General features: G+C 59.1%; 1 protein-coding gene across 6 annotated transcripts; it reads left to right on the plus strand.

Moving 5' to 3' along the window:
* The first annotated feature begins 220 nt into the window (after positions 1-220).
* Positions 221-17,774, plus strand: DDR1 (discoidin domain receptor tyrosine kinase 1). Of its 6 annotated transcripts, XM_087438284.1 has the most exons (20): positions 2,990-3,075; positions 3,659-3,824; positions 6,288-6,366; positions 6,617-6,746; positions 6,836-6,938; positions 7,133-7,361; positions 8,767-8,914; positions 9,174-9,282; positions 9,772-9,958; positions 10,043-10,289; positions 10,847-10,942; positions 11,056-11,207; positions 12,059-12,224; positions 13,043-13,153; positions 14,251-14,495; positions 14,671-14,798; positions 15,049-15,267; positions 15,744-15,978; positions 16,518-16,667; positions 16,782-17,774. In XM_087438284.1, the coding sequence occupies exons 4-20, from the start codon at positions 6,659-6,661 to the stop codon at positions 16,920-16,922; spliced, it is 2,754 nt and encodes a 917-aa protein (XP_087294410.1). In that variant the 5' UTR covers positions 2,990-3,075; positions 3,659-3,824; positions 6,288-6,366; positions 6,617-6,658; the 3' UTR covers positions 16,923-17,774. The 6 variants fall into 6 exon arrangements, with proteins under 6 accessions (XP_087294411.1, XP_087294407.1, XP_087294408.1 ...); XM_087438283.1 differs by lacking the exon at positions 6,288-6,366; XM_087438285.1 differs by lacking the exons at positions 2,990-3,075; positions 3,659-3,824; positions 6,288-6,366 and adding an exon at positions 221-316.

Below are 17,774 nucleotides of genomic sequence, written 5' to 3' on the forward strand. Positions count from 1 at the left end.
CTGCCTGCCTTCATCTCCTTTGTCCGGGGTCTCTTTGTCTGAGGTCTCCTTTTGGTTCAGTTTCACAGTCCTCTGCCTTCTCTCCCTTTCTCCCTGGCCAGGCTGCTCCCTCCCTCTCTGCGGGGGCCGGGAGGCTCGGCGAGGGGAGCGGGGCTGTGTTGCCATGGTCACGCTGAAGCCAGCCGCAGCTGGCCCGGGCAGCTGCTCCCGGCCCTGGATGAGCGGACAAAGCCAGGCAGCCTTGGCAGCCCCAGACCTGGAACCCTGAAGGCCTGAGACTGGGGGTACTGGGACCCGGGAGAACCCTGAGCTGGAGGTGAGAGGGAGGAAGCCAGAACTGAACAGGAGGGCAGGAGTGGGGACTGGAGCTGGACCCTGCCCTCACAGGGAGGGACCGGGCGGTCCACGCTTGGAGGTGTGGTGGGAGGAGGGGAACACAGCGAGTGCGGTGGCAGGAGGAGGGGAAGGATGGGGAATAGAGTTGCGGCAAATGGGCTGAGGGCCTAGGATGTCCCCAAGGGGAGGTCTGGGGCCTCTGTGTTCTGATGCCCAGAAACAGGTTTGATTCAGTCTTTGGCCTCTGTCTCCCCTGGTCTGTCCCTCAGTGGCCCCATTTCTCAGCCTCTTACTTTTCTCATCCCCCATGTCCCTTCCTTTCAACCCGGGGCCTCAGTCTCCCTCTTCTCCCCCTACTTTTCAGTTTCACTCCAGCCCCATCTCTCCCTTAACCCTGTTTCTTGTCCCTTTGGTGTGTCTGCTCACCTTTTAGGGCTCTTCACTTTCCTGCCCTCCCTGACTGTCCTCACCCTTTCCCCTCTGTCTCCACTCCTGTTCACTGGCTCCGTCCAGCCCGTTTCTCCCCAAACCTCAATCTTCCCATCTTTTGCTGTGTGTGCCCTGGGTCTCCACCCTCTCTTTCCTCTCTCTGACCCCCAGGTCCCCTCAGCCTCGGCCTCAGTTTATCTCCAGTCTCTCTGAGTTCCATCACCATTGTCCCATCTTTCTCTACCCCCCAGACTATCCACAGCTGAGCTCAGTCTCATCTTTCTCCCAGTGCTACATCATCTCTTCCTCCTCCTTCCATGCCTGGGCCTCAGTTTCCCATTTGTACTTGGTGGTATCAAGGTCTGACTCATGCCCAGCGCCTTGTCCAGCCCCTCACCCTGCCCCCACCAGTGGATTCTCACTCCCCCCAGCTGCTGACCCAGCCTGTTTGCCCCAGAGGCAGCTGCATCTCCCGGGAAGGGGACTGCAGCTAGTGTGTGTGGGGCCCATCTGGTCCATCCTTCCTTTCACTGGTCCTGCTGGTCTTCCCTGCAGTGGCCGGGTGGTCTGCAGGCCTGAAGCTGCTCTCTCCTACGTGCCTCTCCTCACATTTTTTCAGCTGTTTTCCCTCCCCTCCTTCCTGGGCAGCAGGAGGCCATTGGCTTGAAGGGGAGGGAAGCCTGGATGGGAGGGCCTGGATGGGGGAGGGGAAGAGAGTCCTTTGGGGGCTCAGGAGGACATGGGGCCGCTGGAGCTGGGAGAGATGCAGGAGATGTGGGATGTGCTCTGGGGGCCATGGATGGGTGCGTGGATGCTCTTGGTCTTTGGCACTGCTCTGGGGGCCCCATGATGGCTGGGATTTCCCTCTCTGGCCCCTGGGAATCTCTCTCGGCTCTGAGCCCCGCATTCCAGCCGGCTCCAGCCCCCTTTCTGCTGTCACTTGACTCCGCTGGGCCCCAGCCCTGCATCCCTCCCACTCCTCCAGCCCTGGGCTGGGGCGAGGTGGGCATCACCGGCTAGGAATTTCTCCTGGGGGAGACAAGGGGGCAACGGTTTCAGGATTTTATGGTTAACCCTACTCTCTGCAGTGGACCCCTCTGTCTGGCACTGCCATGCCACCTGGCCCGGATCAGCGTGGGCCTGGGGTGTGGAATGTCCCACCGGGGTGTGAAGGGCTGCAGCTCCTTTCCTGAGGCGTTGGGCTGCAGCACAGCCGGCCGCCTGCCGAGGGCTTCCCCGGAGCCTAGTCCCTGGAAGGAGGGGCCGAGAGTCCGCCCAGGTGAGGTTACTTGGGAAACCTTGGCCCCACCCCCGGCCCGGCTCCACCCCCTGCCCAGCCTCTTGGGGCCCAGATTCCCCAGCGGCCGTCTGTGAGGGGTAGGTACTTGAGGGGACCCCTGGGGGTTTGGTAGGAGGGGACGGTGGGAAGAGGCAGTTCTCCGAGCGACCACGGGACTGTCGCTTAGTGGGCCCCTGAGCAGGTGGGGCGTCCTTGGGTTTGTGTGCCGACCCGTGGGTTGGAGTTCGTGCCCATGTGTGCCTTGGCCTCTCCCAAGGGCCAGCCTCTTCCTGGTAGTGCTTTTGTGTCCTCGTCCGGTTGGGACGTCGTGTTTCTTTCTTGGGACTGCTGTCTGGAACGGCACGTAGGGTGTGAGTTTATAATCTGCTGTGAGGTGCAGAGGGGCGGAGAGTGCAATGGAGTGAGAGATCTTACTGTGCGGGTGATTGGCAGGTGTGGGGTGTGGAGAGAGGTGGTGGGGCCCAGGTAGTGCTGAGTTGGGTGGACCACCTCCCACCACAGCTCTTCTATCCGCCCACCTCACCCAACAGCTCTCTCTCTCCTACTGGGTTTGTTTACCTAGCCTCCTTGTGCCCATCTTCTCTGGGTCTCTTGTCTGATTTTCTCTTTGCCTCTATCCTCCTCCTCCTCCTCCCCACCACTCACCGTGTCCCGGCCTATCCTTGCCAGTGGTCAGACCCTCCGACCCCCACCAGGGCCAGAGCTGGCTGGGCTTGAGAGAGGTCTGCCCTGAGGAGGACTCCTGGCCCTTGAGCAGGGACCCCAGGGGAACCACGGCCTGGGAGTCTGGACCCCAGGGTCCTTGAGAGGACTGGGGAGGGCCCTGGAGAGTTAGGGCAAGGTACTGGAAGGTGAAAGTAGAGAGAGGGAGGGGCTCGGAGAGAGTGGGCTGGCCTTCAGGCTCTGGGGCAATCTAGGTTGGGGTGTAGAGGATGGGAGGCCCAGACGGTGCCAGAGAGAAGCGAAGGTTGGTGGTCAAAAGAGTGGGTCTGAGGAGGCTGGTTGGACAGGTGAGCCCTGCTCCCTTCCCCCATCCCAACTCCTGCTGCTGGGCTGGGCACCGGGCCTGTGGGAACCTGCTCCTTTCGCGTGCCCTGGGGCTGGCCCCTTTCACCTTCCTCTCCAGGAACTGAGCCTAGAAAGGGGGGAGTAGGGAGGGGGACCATCCCATCTGGGGGCCTGGATTTGTGGGAGGCCTTAATCCCCTGGGGCCTCAGCTTTGACGGTTCTCTTTTGTGGGGAACCTGGGGGGTGGGCTGTGGGTAGGTGGAGGGGGATGGGCACGTAGCGCCGAGCGGGCGGCGGTGATGGAGGGGACCGCGGGGTGGTTACCTGGGGGAGGCCGGGGCGCGCGGGGGAATGCGGGGTGGGCGTGGCGGGGCCTCGAGGAGCGCGGGGCCGGAGGGCGGCGCTGGGCGTGGGAGCGGCGGGCACAGCTCGGGCCAGAGGGGGAAGGGAGGGCAGCGGCCCGAGCGCCGCGAGCGGGCGGAGGGGGAGCGGGGAAAGGGAGGAGGAAGGGAGGGGGAGCCGGGCGCGGGGGAGGCGGCGCCTGGGCCCGAGCCGCCCCAGCCCTGGCTCCTCTCCCCGGAACAGGCCCCCGACAGCTGCTCTCGGGAGCCGCCTCCCGACACCCGAGCCCCGCCGGCGCCTCCCGCTCCCGGCTCCCGGCTCCCTCTGCCTCCCCCTCCCCTCGCCCAGCCGCCGCCGAGGCCCCGCTCCGGGGCCGGACTCCTGGGTCCGCCGGGAAGAGCGATGCGAGGTAGGGAGAGCGGCCGGAGGACCCCTGCGGGTGGAGGGGCGAGGGCGGCGGCCCGGGGCTCCAGGGGAGGCGCGGCGAGCGGAGGGTGAGGGCCCGGCGGCGGAGGCAGGACGTTCCGGGGCTGTACTTGGTTGTCCAGCTCCTCTAAGTCTGTCCCTGCCCGCCTCCCCAGCACTCTGGCTTACTGTCTGAAAACGGGGGGTACCTCCTGACCTCCGAGGCAATGTGTTCCAGCCTGGACGAAGGACCCCCCCCCCCCCCCCCCCCCGCCAACCCCTTTACTCAGTATGGAAGACAGGTGCTTCTGTGTGTCCCCACTGAAACATCTCCTCCGCCCCCTGGAGAAGTGGGCCTGCCCTCTCACCTGGCCAGTCCCTGCGGGCATCTACTGTTAAGCCTCCACCCATCCAGCTCCCAATTGGGCAGCCTGGCCACAGCCCAGCAGAGAGAGGGACTGACGCCCTAACCTACCAGTGACAGCCGCTCATCTGCGCTGGATGGTCAGTGGGTTCTGCCACGAGATAAGGAGCACCATCCTCGGTGTCCCTCTCCCCGCCCCCTCCCCCAGCCTTCACCTCACAGGTCCCCTGCTGGCTGGACATTCCTTTCCAGCACTTCCACCCCTAGCCCCAGTCAGGTGCTCAGACTCACTGCTGCTGAGAGCACACAGGTGTGCCCTCAACTCAGCAGGACAGTGGAGACAGGTGAAAGCTGAGTGTATGGGAAAGTGGAGAGATGGCTCTTTTTCTAATTGCCACTCCAGCTACTCAAGTTTCCTTCCGTTCCCCACCCCTGGACCTCCCTCTGCCTTGGTCATGGTGTATATTAGAGGTGGGCGCCAGTTCTCTTGGGGTCTTGGGCCTGAGGGCCTGAGTGTGTGTCTCACACTGTCCTCTGATCGTAGGCACAGGTGGTGTCTGTCATTCCATCTTCACAAGTGTCTGAGGATGGCTCTTCACTAAGTGATGGGATGGGAGGTGTGGATGGAGTTGTGTGTGTGCATGGCTGTGTTTGTCTTGGTTGGGAGTCTGTGTGTGTAATGGATTCATGTGGATGTCATATTCGAGTGTCTGTCTCTGAAAGTCTGTGAGACACAGAGGGGTGTGTGTGTATGCATGTGTGTGTGCGCGTGTGCATACTACAGCTAGCCTCACTGTTTACACCCAGCTCTGTAAGTTCGCCTGTCTGACCACGTGTATTTGTATGTGTGTGTGTGTGTGTGTGTGTGTGTGTGTACACAGAGCTGTGTGGGTGTTGTTGTCTGGGGTCAGGGTGGGGGTTGGAGGAGGAGGGTGAAGGGCCTGGGGCAGTGTGTCCGTAGACCCTGGCTTGTAATTGGCTGTAATGGGGTGGGGTGGGGTTGGGATAGGTCTTCTGGGCTTGTCAGACCCAGTGGAGAGAAATGGGGTATTGGGATGTTGGAGAATGCATTTCCCCAGACGTCTGTGCATTTCTCTGTGTGGCTCTGTGCCCTGCGCTTGTGAGCTGCTCTGTTTACCTATTGCTTTGTGTTTCTCGCTTTGTCTTTCCCGGCGTCCTAGCCTCTGCCTTCTTTGTATCTCTCTGCCCGGGGCTCCTCTTGCTCCGTCTGGCTCTGATGACTCATCTGGCATAGGCATGAAGGTTACTTAGGGGAACAAGGGCCCCGCTGTTCCCGAGAGAGGTGGGGGTGGAGAGCGGCACCCAGGAATTTGAGGCCCGCCGCCTGGGACTCCGGCTGCCTGCTCCCCTGTGCAGGGCTCTGGACCCCCAAGGGACCAGGCATGATGCCTCTGGTTCCAGCTCTCTTCTGATACCTGGGTGCTCCCCACATTCAGTCATCCCCCTCAGCTGCTGCTTCGGGAGCTGTGGGGTCTCAGCTGCCTCTTACATTCCTGCCCTAGAGCATTATGGGAGCAGCTGGAGGAGGACAAAGGGATGGGGGAGTATCCCCCCACTCCTCCTACCTCCTGGGGTGACCTGGCTTCCCTGTCTTTAGACCCGCCCTCATCTCCAAGGCAACTCAGCCTTCTCCTCAGCCATGGGCTCTTCCTTCAGAGGCAGCCACCTGCAGAAAGTGGGCACTGGGGGGACAGGATGTCTGGTCTTAGGAACGGAAGGCGGAGCAGGGAGAGCTAGGGACGGAATGCTTTGGACCTGATGGCAGGGGCAGGGTACGGGTGTGAGGGGTGGCGCTAGGGGTCCCTCAGTATTGCAGGGCCTGGGGAAGTCAGTGCAGAGCTCCGGGAAGACGACAGGTCAGGACAGCTTTTCCTGTGGCTGGGGCTGGGAGGGTAGATCTCTGGGTTCATAAGGAGATGCCAGTTGGAGTCGTTTAGGGGTGCCAAGCTGCCTGGGCCCCAGTAAAGAAGAGTGGAGGTTCTCAAACTTTAATGGGCACAGATCACCTGGGGATTGTGTTAAAATGCAGATTCTGATTCAGCAGGTCTAGGGTGGGGCCTGAGATTCTGCATTTCTCCCAAGCTCCCAGGTGTTGCTGAGGCTGCTGGTCCAGGGACCGGACCGGGCCTAGCAGGGCTACAGAGGACAGTGAGATTGGAAGGTGCTGGGGTCCCCCCTTCTCTTAGAATTCTGGGCTCCTGGTGGAGGGGAGGGAACCAGAGTTTAGCCAGTGTCTGGCACATGGGAAACATTCTAAAAATATAGCTGATGCTGCTAAACAGTGAGCGTTGTTGTCATTTTACTGCTCTTATCCCCAGAGCAGCTCGTTCTGTCTGTCTATTGCTGTTGGCTGTGACCCATCTCCCTGATTGCCCTTTAACTTAGCCCACCACCCACTTTGTCCCCTGCAGAGATGCTGCCCCCACCCCCTTAGGCCTGAGGGATCAGGAGCTATGGGGCCAGGGGCCCTCTCATCTTTACTGCTGCTGCTGCTCTTGGTGGCAACTGGAGACGCTGACATGAAGGGACATTTCGACCCTGGTGAGGAGACTGGCTCTTGGGCCCCTGAGGAAGGGGACTTGGAAGACAAAGAGGGGGACTTGACCCTCCGTATGCCTGTATTCATCCAGCCAAATGCCGCTATGCCCTGGGCATGCAGGACCGGACCATCCCAGATGGGGACATTTCTGCTTCCAGCTCCTGGTCGGACTCCACTGCTGCTCGCCACAGCAGGTACCTGGCCCACCTGGGGCTGCCCTGGAGGGAGCTCCTGGGGCCTCTCCTTGCCATCCTAACCCCTTTGCCCAAGCTTCTGAGAGGACCAATGCCAGTGAAACCCTCACGGTCCTGGGTGGTGGGCTTAAAATACTGGAGACAGAGGCAGACCTCGGGTCAGATGTTTCCTGTGACCTCCTACCCCTTCCCAGGCTGGAGAGCAGTGATGGGGATGGGGCCTGGTGCCCCGCAGGGCCAGTGTTTCCCAAGGAGGAGGAATACCTGCAGGTGGATCTGCGGCGGCTGCACCTGGTGGCTCTGGTGGGCACCCAGGGGCGGCATGCCGGGGGCCTGGGCAAGGAGTTCTCCCCCAGCTACCGGCTGCGCTACTCCCGGGATGGCCACCGCTGGATGGACTGGAGGGACCGCTGGGGTCAGGAGGTGAGGCTGGCAGGGGTGGCGCCCAGGGAAGACTGGCGCTCCTCTCTCTTCCTGCTATGCTTTAAACACCACCCATCCACGGATACTCTCCAGTTTATGATATTTCCAGCCTGGTCCTCCTCCCTCGGCTCTATCTAACCTGATCACCTTCCACCTGGATGTCTGATGGGCGTCTCAAACTTACCATAAGCTTCCTAGCTGAACTTGAGTCTCATTCCCACCCCAATCTGCTCCTCCTCCAGCATCCTCCAGCTCAGGAAATGGGACCATTTACCCAGGTGCTCAGGCCGTAGCTGAGGTGATATCCCTGATTCCTCTTGTGCTCGCACCTCCCACTTCCAAAGCATCAGCAAGGCCAGTCTGTTCTACCGCCATGATATTTCCTGAATCCGACCACTCTCACCACCTCCACCTCTACCAATCTAGGCCAGGCCCCCACCATCCCCAGCTTAGATGAACGCAGTAGTCTCTGAACCTTTCTCCCTGCTTCTGCCCTTTCCTGCCTGAAGACAAATTTCCACCTGGAGTCCATATGCAGGGTACCTTAGAAAATGCAAATCAGATGCATCACAACTGGCTCCCAGCCCTCCACTGGCTCTCAGCTCTGCCAGAACAAAAGCCACACTCCCGCCTGGGTGCAGGAGCTTAGCCTGCCCTGGCGCTTGCCTGCATTCCTTACTCCTCTCTCCTGTTCTCACTTCCCCGGGCCCACATTGGTTTTCTTGCTGTTCCTGGAGCAAGCTAGGGCTCGTCCCACACCTTAGGACATTTTCACTTGCTATTCTCTGGGCCTGGAAAACTCCTTCCTCAGATGGCCATACGTTCTCCCTCGCTCCATTCAATTCTCCCCCCAGATGTCACCTCCTCAGAGAGCCTTTTCTGATGGCCCAACTCCCCCTGCTCCGGCCCCACACGCCACTGCTTGTTCTTCACAGCTGTTTCTCCTACGGGAAACGCAGTCCTGCAGGAGGGACTGATGTTCACCAGCGAGAACGTGCCTGGCTGGCACAGAGTGGGCGCTCAGCCAACGCCTGCTGAACAGAGGGAATGGGGGGAAGGAAGAGGGGGAAGCCGAAGTGGGGGTACAGCGCTGTGAGGGACTGGGTAGAATCCGGGCACAATGGGATGAATGGCTTAGAGACAAAGGGATGGAGCCAGGCAAGGAGTGGGAGGGCTGACCCTGGAGGTTGAAGACAGACCACCAGGCTGAGAGGTGTTAGAAGTCTCTGCTGCAGCCCCTCGTTGTACAAACACCTGGCTGTACCCCATAGCCTGGTTTGCTCAGTGCCAACATTCATGGGTCTCTCTGTGGCCACTGTGGGGTGGGCCAGGGAGCAGCTGGTGATGGAAGTTGGATCTGACCTGGAGCCTTTGCCACCCATCCACCCCGTTTCCTGGCCCACAGGTGATCCTAGGTAACGAGGACCCTGGGGGAGTAGTGCTGAAGGACCTTGGGCCCCCCATGGTGGCCCGACTGGTTCGCTTCTACCCCCGGGCTGACCGGGTCATGAGCGTCTGTCTGCGAGTGGAGCTGTATGGCTGCCTCTGGAAGGGTGAGTCGTTCAGCGCCCTGAGAATTCGCTTCCTGGCCTGGGGCCTGGGGAGTGGGGCCTGGGAGAGGGGCATCCAGGATCCTCTTGCTCGTTTGGAAGCCCTCCCTCTGAGTGAGAGGGGACTGGCCAACATTCCCTCCTCCATGCCAATGGGCCTGTGGAGGGATATGAGAAAGGGGCCTGAAGCCTGCCCAGGCCTGACACGGGTGGGGGACGGAGGCTTCGTGCCTCTAAAACTGTGTCTCCCACCCTGTCCCAGATGGACTCCTGTCTTACACAGCCCCTGTGGGGCAGACGATGTACCTATCTGAGGCCGTGTACCTCAATGACTCCACCTACGATGGACACACCACCCACACTGTTGGCGGGTAAAGAATCGGGCCCTACAGGACATGGAGCCTGGGATGGGAGGGAGGATGGAGTCAGGGGAGGAGGGAGGTAGGTAAGTCATCTGGGCAATGAGGTGGAATAACTGCCGAGAGGGATGGGTTAGGTGGGGCCTCAAGAGATAGGACCAGGCTTGAAGGATAGCAAGGTGACCACTAGCTCATACAACACTGCGGATTAGAAAAAGGCATCCCCTTTGCTAAGACACGTACATCTGTTGGACATTGAAACAATAAATACACACGTCATAGATTGAATGGTGTCCCTTAGAGATGGTGCCTTTGTGCAGCATGCGACTGCAAAGTCCCTGTGATAGTCCTGGGGGTGGGGAAGAGAGAGCTGTGTGAGGATGGGGCAGGAGGTGAGGGCTGCCAGGCTGGCCAGGCCACTGGGGGCGGGGGCAGAGCACCTGGATAGGTGATACTTCCTTCTCTTCCAACCTCGTCTTCCTCGGCCCCCCTCCTCTCCAGGCTGCAGTATGGAGGTCTGGGTCAGCTGGCAGATGGCGTGGTGGGGCTGGATGACTTTAGGAAGAGCCAGGAGCTGCGGGTCTGGCCGGGCTATGACTATGTGGGATGGAGAAACCACAGCTTCCCCAGCGGTTACGTGGAGATGGAATTTGAGTTTGACCGTCTAAGGGCCTTCCAGGCCATGCAGGTGAGTGTATCCAGCCCCCAGGGAGGGCTCTGAGACTAGGGTTCTCCTGGTCTTGACCCTGTGTCCCTCCCTTCTTCCCCCCAGGTCCACTGCAACAACATGCACACACTGGGGGCCCGCCTGCCTGGCGGGGTGGAGTGTCGCTTCAAGCGAGGCCCTGCCATGGCCTGGGAGGGGGAGCCTGTGCGCCACGCCCTCGGGGGCAGCCTGGGGGACCCCAGAGCCCGGGCCGTGTCAGTGCCCCTGGGCGGCCGGGTGGGCCGCTTTCTGCAGTGCCGCTTCCTCTTTGCTGGGCCTTGGTTACTCTTCAGTGAGATCTCCTTCATCTCTGGTAAGCCCCAGGTCTATGCCCAGTCCCCAGCCTCTGGGACTGCCAACCCTGCAGCGCCCCAAAACATCTACTCCAGGCACCATGTCTGCCCATCATCCCCAAGACTTCAAAAGCAGGGCTGCCCAAAATAATTTGAACCCCTCCCTCCCTCTTTCCCCCACCTATCTCTGTCTTTCCTTTATGAGTCCCTCACGCATGACTGATATTGAGCCAGTATGGCAGTGCTGGCTGATAAATATTAAAATACTCTGTGCTGGTTGAGAATTAGCCTCTTCTCTAAGCCTCCTGATACCCAGGAACCCCACACTGAGCTCCCCCCAGGGGTCCTGCATCTCCCCACAATCCAGCAACTAAAACGTTAACATCCACCACACCAGGACCCTCCAGGACCCTGTTCCTGCCACCGCTTCTGATTGGTTGGTGCATAAGCTGAATATCAGCCCTGCTCCTGCTCCCTCACCCCATAATTGAATTCCCTAGGTCTCATGCAGGTATGCCTCCCTTTGGGCTCCCCCTCCCTATCTGACTCCCTCCTTTCTTTTCTTCTTTCTCCCCAGATGTTGTGAATGACTCCTCTCCAGCGCTGGGGGGCACCTTCCCACCAGCCCCCTGGTGGCCACCTGGCCCACCTCCCACCAACTTCAGCAGCTTGGGTGAGTAGCCCTGGGGCCTCCTCGGGGTTGGGGGTATGTTCCTGTTCCTCCCTGGGCCCCCGCCAGCTTGGGTGGGAAGCCTCCTGTGGTTCTGACCCTCCTGCCTCCCCCAGAGCTGGAGCCCCGGGGCCAGCAGCCTGTGGCCAAGGCCGAGGGGAGCCCGACTGCCATCCTCATCGGCTGCCTGGTGGCCATCATCCTCCTGCTGCTGCTCATCATCGCCCTCATGCTCTGGCGGCTGCACTGGCGCAGGCTCCTCAGCAAGGTGGGCAGAGTAGGGTGGGGGCATGGGGCAGCCTGGAGAGGGGCGGGCAAGATGTGGGTGTGGAGAGTGAGGCCAGGCCGAGGCCAACGTGTGTTGGGACTCCTGCATTAGTTAGGGTCCAGCAGGGACCACAGAGCACAGTCTAGTTAGAATAATTAGAGGAGGGCTTAGTAAAGAGACGACTTATGAAGGTGTGGGCAGGTGTGTGGAAATCACAAGAGTAGCTGTCCCCATCCCTGGGCCTGTGGGGTGAGGGCAGGCAGCAGGTACCGGAACCCAGGAGGAGTGAGTCTGTGGAGAGGATGCCCTGAGAGGAGCAGTGACTTTGATTCAGGGACACAGTAGCCTGAGTCCACCCCTCAGGGAGGGGCTGGGAGAATAATCACCTGACCTCACACTCTGCCTACCCTCCAAATTGCTGCTGGGGCTCCTCTTTGGCCAACCCAAACCAAGCCTGTTGATGCAATCCATACTGATCAACCTCTTGGGGCAGAAGCCAGGTGGGAAAAAGTAGAGAGTGAAGCTGGAGAAGCAACCAGAAGCAGTCTGGCACACCCCACGCCTATATCTTCTGGGCGAGAGTCCAGTGGTGGTGATGCACATTAAAGTTGATAATTCCATAATTATCTGGTCAGATTTCAGTTGGAATCCCATGGTAAGACATCAGGGAACTCACTTAAATGCTCTTGAGCCTCTGTTTCTTTACCTGTGAAATGGAGTTAATAATAGATACAACGATGGGATGATTACAGGGACTGAAGCAAGGAACACGGGTGTAGCATTTCACAAAGAGCCAGGAAGTGTGTGCTGAGTGGTAGCTGCAGTTAACCTTTCCCATTCCCCATGACAAGGCTGAGCGTCGGGTATTAGAAGAGGAGCTGACAGTTCATCTCTCTGTCCCTGGGGACACCATCCTCATCAACAACCGCCCGGGCCCTCGAGAGCCACCCCCTTATCAGGAGCCCCGGCCTCGTGGGAATCCACCCCACTCTGCTCCCAGTGTCCCAAACGGCTCTGGTAAGACCTGCCTGTTCCAGTCCCACCTCCATCCTCTCTGCCTGTTTTCTTAGTGTATCCTTTTCTTTCTTCTTTCCCATTCCCTTTTTTTCCTGTCTTCCCCAGTTTCAACTTATTTTCTTATTTCTGTGCCCCTGGTCACCACCTTCTATATCACTCCATATCCCTACCATATAATCTCCCTCAAGAATTTCCCATGTATCACCCATGATCCCCAGTGGTCTCATCCTGTCTTTGTGTCCCATACACATCTCTCTCTCTTCTCTGTTGTGCCCTCTCATTTTGTCTTCCTGACTTCCTTTTTCCTAGACTCACCACGTTCATTCCATCCATCCATCCATCCATCCATCCATCCATCCATCCATCCATCATCCATCCGTCTATCTACCCATCTGTATATATTCATACATCCATTCGTCCATCCATCATCCATTCATCCAACCACCCATCCATTCTCTATCTATCCAACCATCATTATCCATCCATCTATCTATGTTCATATACCCATTCATCCATTCATCCATCTGTCCATCCATCCATCCACCATCCAACCATTCATCTATCATCCATCCATCCAACCATTCGTTTATCATCCATCCATCATCTATTTGTTCATCCATCATCTCTCTATCCATCTCTCCATCCATTCATTATCCATCCTGCTATCCAGCACTCTCCCGATCCTTGTTTTATCCTGTCTCTGTCTCTTAGTACATTTGTTCCCAATAGCCCTGGTCTCGCCCTATTCCGGGTCTCCCTGTCTGTCTAGCCTTGAGTCTCATCCCTTCCCCGTGTCTCCCCCCTCCTTCTCCCGACAGCGTTGCTGCTCTCCAATCCGGCCTACCGCCTCCTTCTGGCCACTTACGCCCGTCCCCCTCGAGGCCCGGGCCCCCCCACACCCGCCTGGGCCAAACCCACCAACACCCAGGGTAAGCCCCTCTGCCCCTGGGCTCTGCCAGGCTCCCCATACCTCTACTGGGGCAGGGAAAAGTCCTCACACCTTTGCACTCCCTCCTTTCCCCACTGTGGCCTCTTTTGCTCTCCTGAGCTCCCAAGGAGGAAGCTCTTGTGCCCTAAGCTCTCCTCTGCTGCTGCTTGCTCCTTTTTAAGGCCTCCCCTGGAGCTGAGGAGTAGAGAGCTCAGTGGTTCTCATTTCTGTCCCCTCCTCCTCTTCCACCCCATCTCTTCAGCTCTCCAGAGCCGGAGAGGAGGCTGCTGTGGCGGCTCCAGGTTCTCTTGTAACTCCTCTTTCATTCTCTCCTCTCTCTAGAGCTACGAGGAGGAGGGTCTCTCCCCCTGGGTGCTTGCCCTCTCCCCCCATGTGTCCCCTCTCTGCAGTCCCAGAGGTGAAGGCTCACGCCCTGCCCTTTCTGTCTGCTGCTCCTCTCCTTGCTGTTGCTCATTGTCGCCCCTTCCCCTGGCTAAGAGGGGACAGCTCTGCTTCCTCTCCTCTGTCTGTAGACCCCTTGTTGTGTGGGCCATGAGGAACTGTTCCCCTCTCCCCTCTCTGTGTGCCCCTGTCTCTGCTTGTCTTTGAGCTTGGTGTGTTGGGTCAGGGAGGCTTTGGGTAACCATGGCAGGGGGGAGCCAAGGCTGAAAGCATGGGATAGAACAGCTAAGTGAGTGGGAGGGGCTGGTGTAAGTGGGACAAGGGTTTGGAAAGTGGAAGATGGCTGGATGGCTGGGACCATCCTTCTTCTGAGGGTGGGTAGAGGAATTCCTCTTCCGGCCAAGACTTACTTCATGGTCTCTTGGGCTGTGCTGGATCCCTAGAGAATAAGACCTTATGACGTTCTTCGCTGAACCATTTCCATTGCCTTGAAAACTCGGGAACAGCTAACTTTCCTCCCTTGCTAGCATATTCTCTGGTTTGAGGTTGGTGGGTGGAATACCAGGAAGATGGAGGGTAGACCTAGTCTCTCACCTGCCTGGGAGACGGGGCCCCTGGGAGGCTGGCGTGTGAGAACCGTGGCTCTTGGGCTGCTCCTGATGCCTCGTTCTGTCTTCTTTCCCCTCACCCCTCCAGCCTGCAGTGGGGACTATATGGAGCCTGAGAAGCCGGGTGCCCCGCTTTTGCCCCCACCTCCCCAGAACAGCGTCCCCCACTATGCCGAGGCTGACATTGTCACCCTGCAGGGCGTCACCGGGGGCAACACCTATGCTGTGCCCGCGCTGCCCCCGGGGGTGGCTGGGGATGGGCCCCCCAGAGTGGATTTTCCTCGGTCGCGGCTCCGCTTCAAGGAGAAGCTTGGCGAGGGCCAGTTTGGGGAGGTAAGGAGGATCCCTGCCCAGCCATCAGTAGTGTCTGAGTCTATCTGGGGCTCTGACGCCATGCCCACACGTCCCCCTTGGCCGGGAGCCTGTCATCTGTGACTGTGTTATCCCAATTGACCCCATGACCTCGGTGAACCTTGTGACCTCCTAGCAAATGACCTTCTTTCTCCAGGTGCACCTGTGTGAGGTAGAGAACCCTCAAGATCTGGTCAGTCTTGATTTCCCCCTTAATGTGCGCAAGGGGCATCCCTTGCTGGTAGCTGTCAAGATCCTACGGGCAGATGCCACCAAGAATGCCAGGTGAGGACCAGGGATGGTGTCTGGAAAAAGGGAGGGGAGACCATGAAGAGCGGGGAGCGATCTAGAGAGAACTGTGGTAGAGACCAGCAGGGGGGAGTGTCTGGGGAAGGAGGTTTCCATCCCAGGCCACTGCGTCACTAGTGAGTCAGCAGCATGCGTGCTGGGAGGTGGGGCGCTGGTCCACGCGAGCAGGAGGGAAGGTGCAGGGCAGCCCCTCGGCATCCCTGCCACCTTCTCCCTGCTTTTCCAGGAACGATTTCCTGAAGGAAGTGAAGATCATGTCGAGGCTAAAGGACCCCAACATCATCCGGCTCCTGGGCGTGTGTGTGCAGGACGACCCCCTCTGCATGATTACTGATTACATGGAGAATGGCGACCTTAACCAGTTCCTCAGCGCCCACCAGCTAGAGGACAAGGCGGCTGAGGGGGCTCCTGGGGATGGGGAGGCTGCCCAGGGGCCCACCATCAGGTACCTGCTTGCCCAGGCCCTTCTCTGAGAGCTCCCAAGGAGGTCTCTTGGAGGGAAAGAGGGGACTATGGGGTGAGGAGGCTGGTAGAGGTTCCAGGAGGGGGCCTGGGATGAGGAACATGTGACCATATTCATCTAGGGATTTGAGGGGCAGAAAGGCCGGAGATTACTATGGTGAGGGTGGAGAAGGACTTGGCCCCTGTCAGGAATATCCCACTGCCCTCTCTTACCCCCACTACCCTTGAGTCCAGATTGGGGAGAATAATAAGAGATAGCTCCCTGGGAGCGGATGAGCCAAAGAAAGATTGAGTGGGCACCTACCTCCTGGCCTCCACGTGGGCGTTCCATCTCTGCACTGGGAGTAGGTGTAACCCGTTCTGGGGAGTGGGCTCCCCTTCCTCTCCTGGGAATCTGTGAGGTGGGGATGAGTCTGAGGCTGCCCCTGGTGACCCTCTGCTGTGGGCTCCCTTACTCAGCTACCCGATGCTGTTGCACGTGGCGGCCCAGATTGCCTCGGGCATGCGCTATCTGGCCACACTCAACTTCGTGCATCGGGACCTGGCCACGAGGAACTGCCTGGTTGGGGAAAATTTCACCATCAAAATCGCCGACTTCGGCATGAGCCGGAACCTCTACGCTGGGGACTATTACCGTGTGCAAGGCCGGGCGGTGCTGCCCATCCGGTGGATGGCCTGGGAGTGCATCCTCATGGTGAGAAGCCCCAAGGGCAGGGCAGGAGAGCACTGGCTGCTCTGTGGTCTCTTCAGTCACTTCCCTTCCCTGGACTGCAGTTTCCTCATCTGTAAAGTGAGGGTTTGGACCAGTGCTCTCTAAGGTTCCCTCTGGCTCATGGGACTAGAAAAAGTGGGGAGGTGTGGCATGATGGTAAAGGGCCCAGGAGCCAAGAGTGGGTACAACAGCTGCAGTCAGGGTGACAGAGAACAAGAGGGGAGAGAGGAGGCTAGCGATAGAAGGGGAGGAGTTGGGAGAGAGTCAGGACCAGAAAATAGGGGCAGGACGGGTGGAAAAGGAAAGAGGTGAGGGACAGGCTAGAAGAGGAGAAGGAAGGCAGAGCCCAGGGAGGAGCAGGCTGAGTGGGAAAGAGGGCCAGCTAAGGAGAGTGGAGCTGAGGGGTGGGAGGGAGTCAGGCCGGGAAGTGCTGAGTGGACATGGGCTCCCCATGGGGAGGGGAGGAGGGTCTGTGTTGCCTGATGCCCTTCTCTGCCTCTGTCGCCTTATCCTTGCACTAGGGGAAGTTCACGACCGCGAGTGATGTGTGGGCCTTTGGGGTGACCCTGTGGGAGGTGCTGATGCTGTGCCGGGCCCAGCCCTTTGGGCAGCTCACCGACGAGCAAGTCATCGAGAACGCAGGGGAGTTCTTCCGGGACCAGGGCCGGCAGGTCAGAGCAGAGGGGAGGGAAGATGGGGCTGGGGGTCCCGGAGGGCCAGAGCCTGTCATCTTGGGGACTAAAGAATGTTTTTTCCCTGCCTTTTATCCCCCTGCCACAATGTAGGTGTACCTGTCCCGGCCCCCTGCCTGCCCGCTGGGCCTGTATGAGCTGATGCTTCGGTGCTGGAGCCGGGAGCCTGAGCAGCGACCACCCTTCTCCCAACTGCATCAGTTCCTGGCAGAAGATGCGCTCAACACAGTGTGATTCACAACACCCAGCCGCCCCTCCCTCGGGACGATCCAGGGGAGGCCAGCGGCACTAAACAAGAGGAGCTCACGGCACCCCCACTCCACGCCCCCTCCCAACCGCCCTTGACCTCTGATAGAGGCAGTGTGACCGCAGGTGGGCTGGACCTGCCACGGAGCTGACGCCCTCCCTCCGCCAGACAAGCCCTCATGCCCCCTTCCTGCTCCTCTCCTAGAAGCCCCCACTGCCCACCCAGCTGGCCCTGTGGATGGGATCCTCTCTGATCTCCTCTAGCCATCCCTTGGGGGAGGGCAGGGACAAATATAGGGCAGACACTGGACATGGCCCATTGGAGCACCTGGGCCCCACTGGACAACACTGGTTCCTGAAGAGAAGGCTTTGGCCCCCCCGGCCTCTCTTTCCGTCACACACTGGACCCCGCTGGCTGAGAATTTGGGAAGTGAGGAGGACAAGGGAGAAAGATGTTCCCTTGTGCTTACTCCTGGAGTTGTCCTCAGCTTTGGCTTCTCCCTCCTCCATCCTCTGAAACACTGGACCTGGGGTGATGATCCCTGCCCCCAACCCCAGCCGCCCCCACTTCCCACCTGCCGTGTTAGAGCTAGAACTTCTCGAAGCCTGTATGTTTCTGTGGAATAAATATTGGGATTAGGGGGAAAGAGGGAGCAGCGGCCTGTGGCCCTGGGGTTGGACATCTCTATCGTAGCTCACGTTGGTTTTTCTATAATCACTTGGGGTTTGTACATTTTTGGGGGGAGAGACACAGATTTTTACACTAATATATGGATCTAGCTCAATGCAATTTTAATCCCCTGCACTAGGCAGGTAACAATAAAGGTTGAGTTTTCCACA

This window comes from Ceratotherium simum, chromosome 13 (genome assembly GCF_057802395.1).
Source record: "Ceratotherium simum simum isolate JZ-2026a chromosome 13, ASM5780239v1, whole genome shotgun sequence".
Taxonomy (NCBI): domain Eukaryota; kingdom Metazoa; phylum Chordata; class Mammalia; order Perissodactyla; family Rhinocerotidae; genus Ceratotherium; species Ceratotherium simum.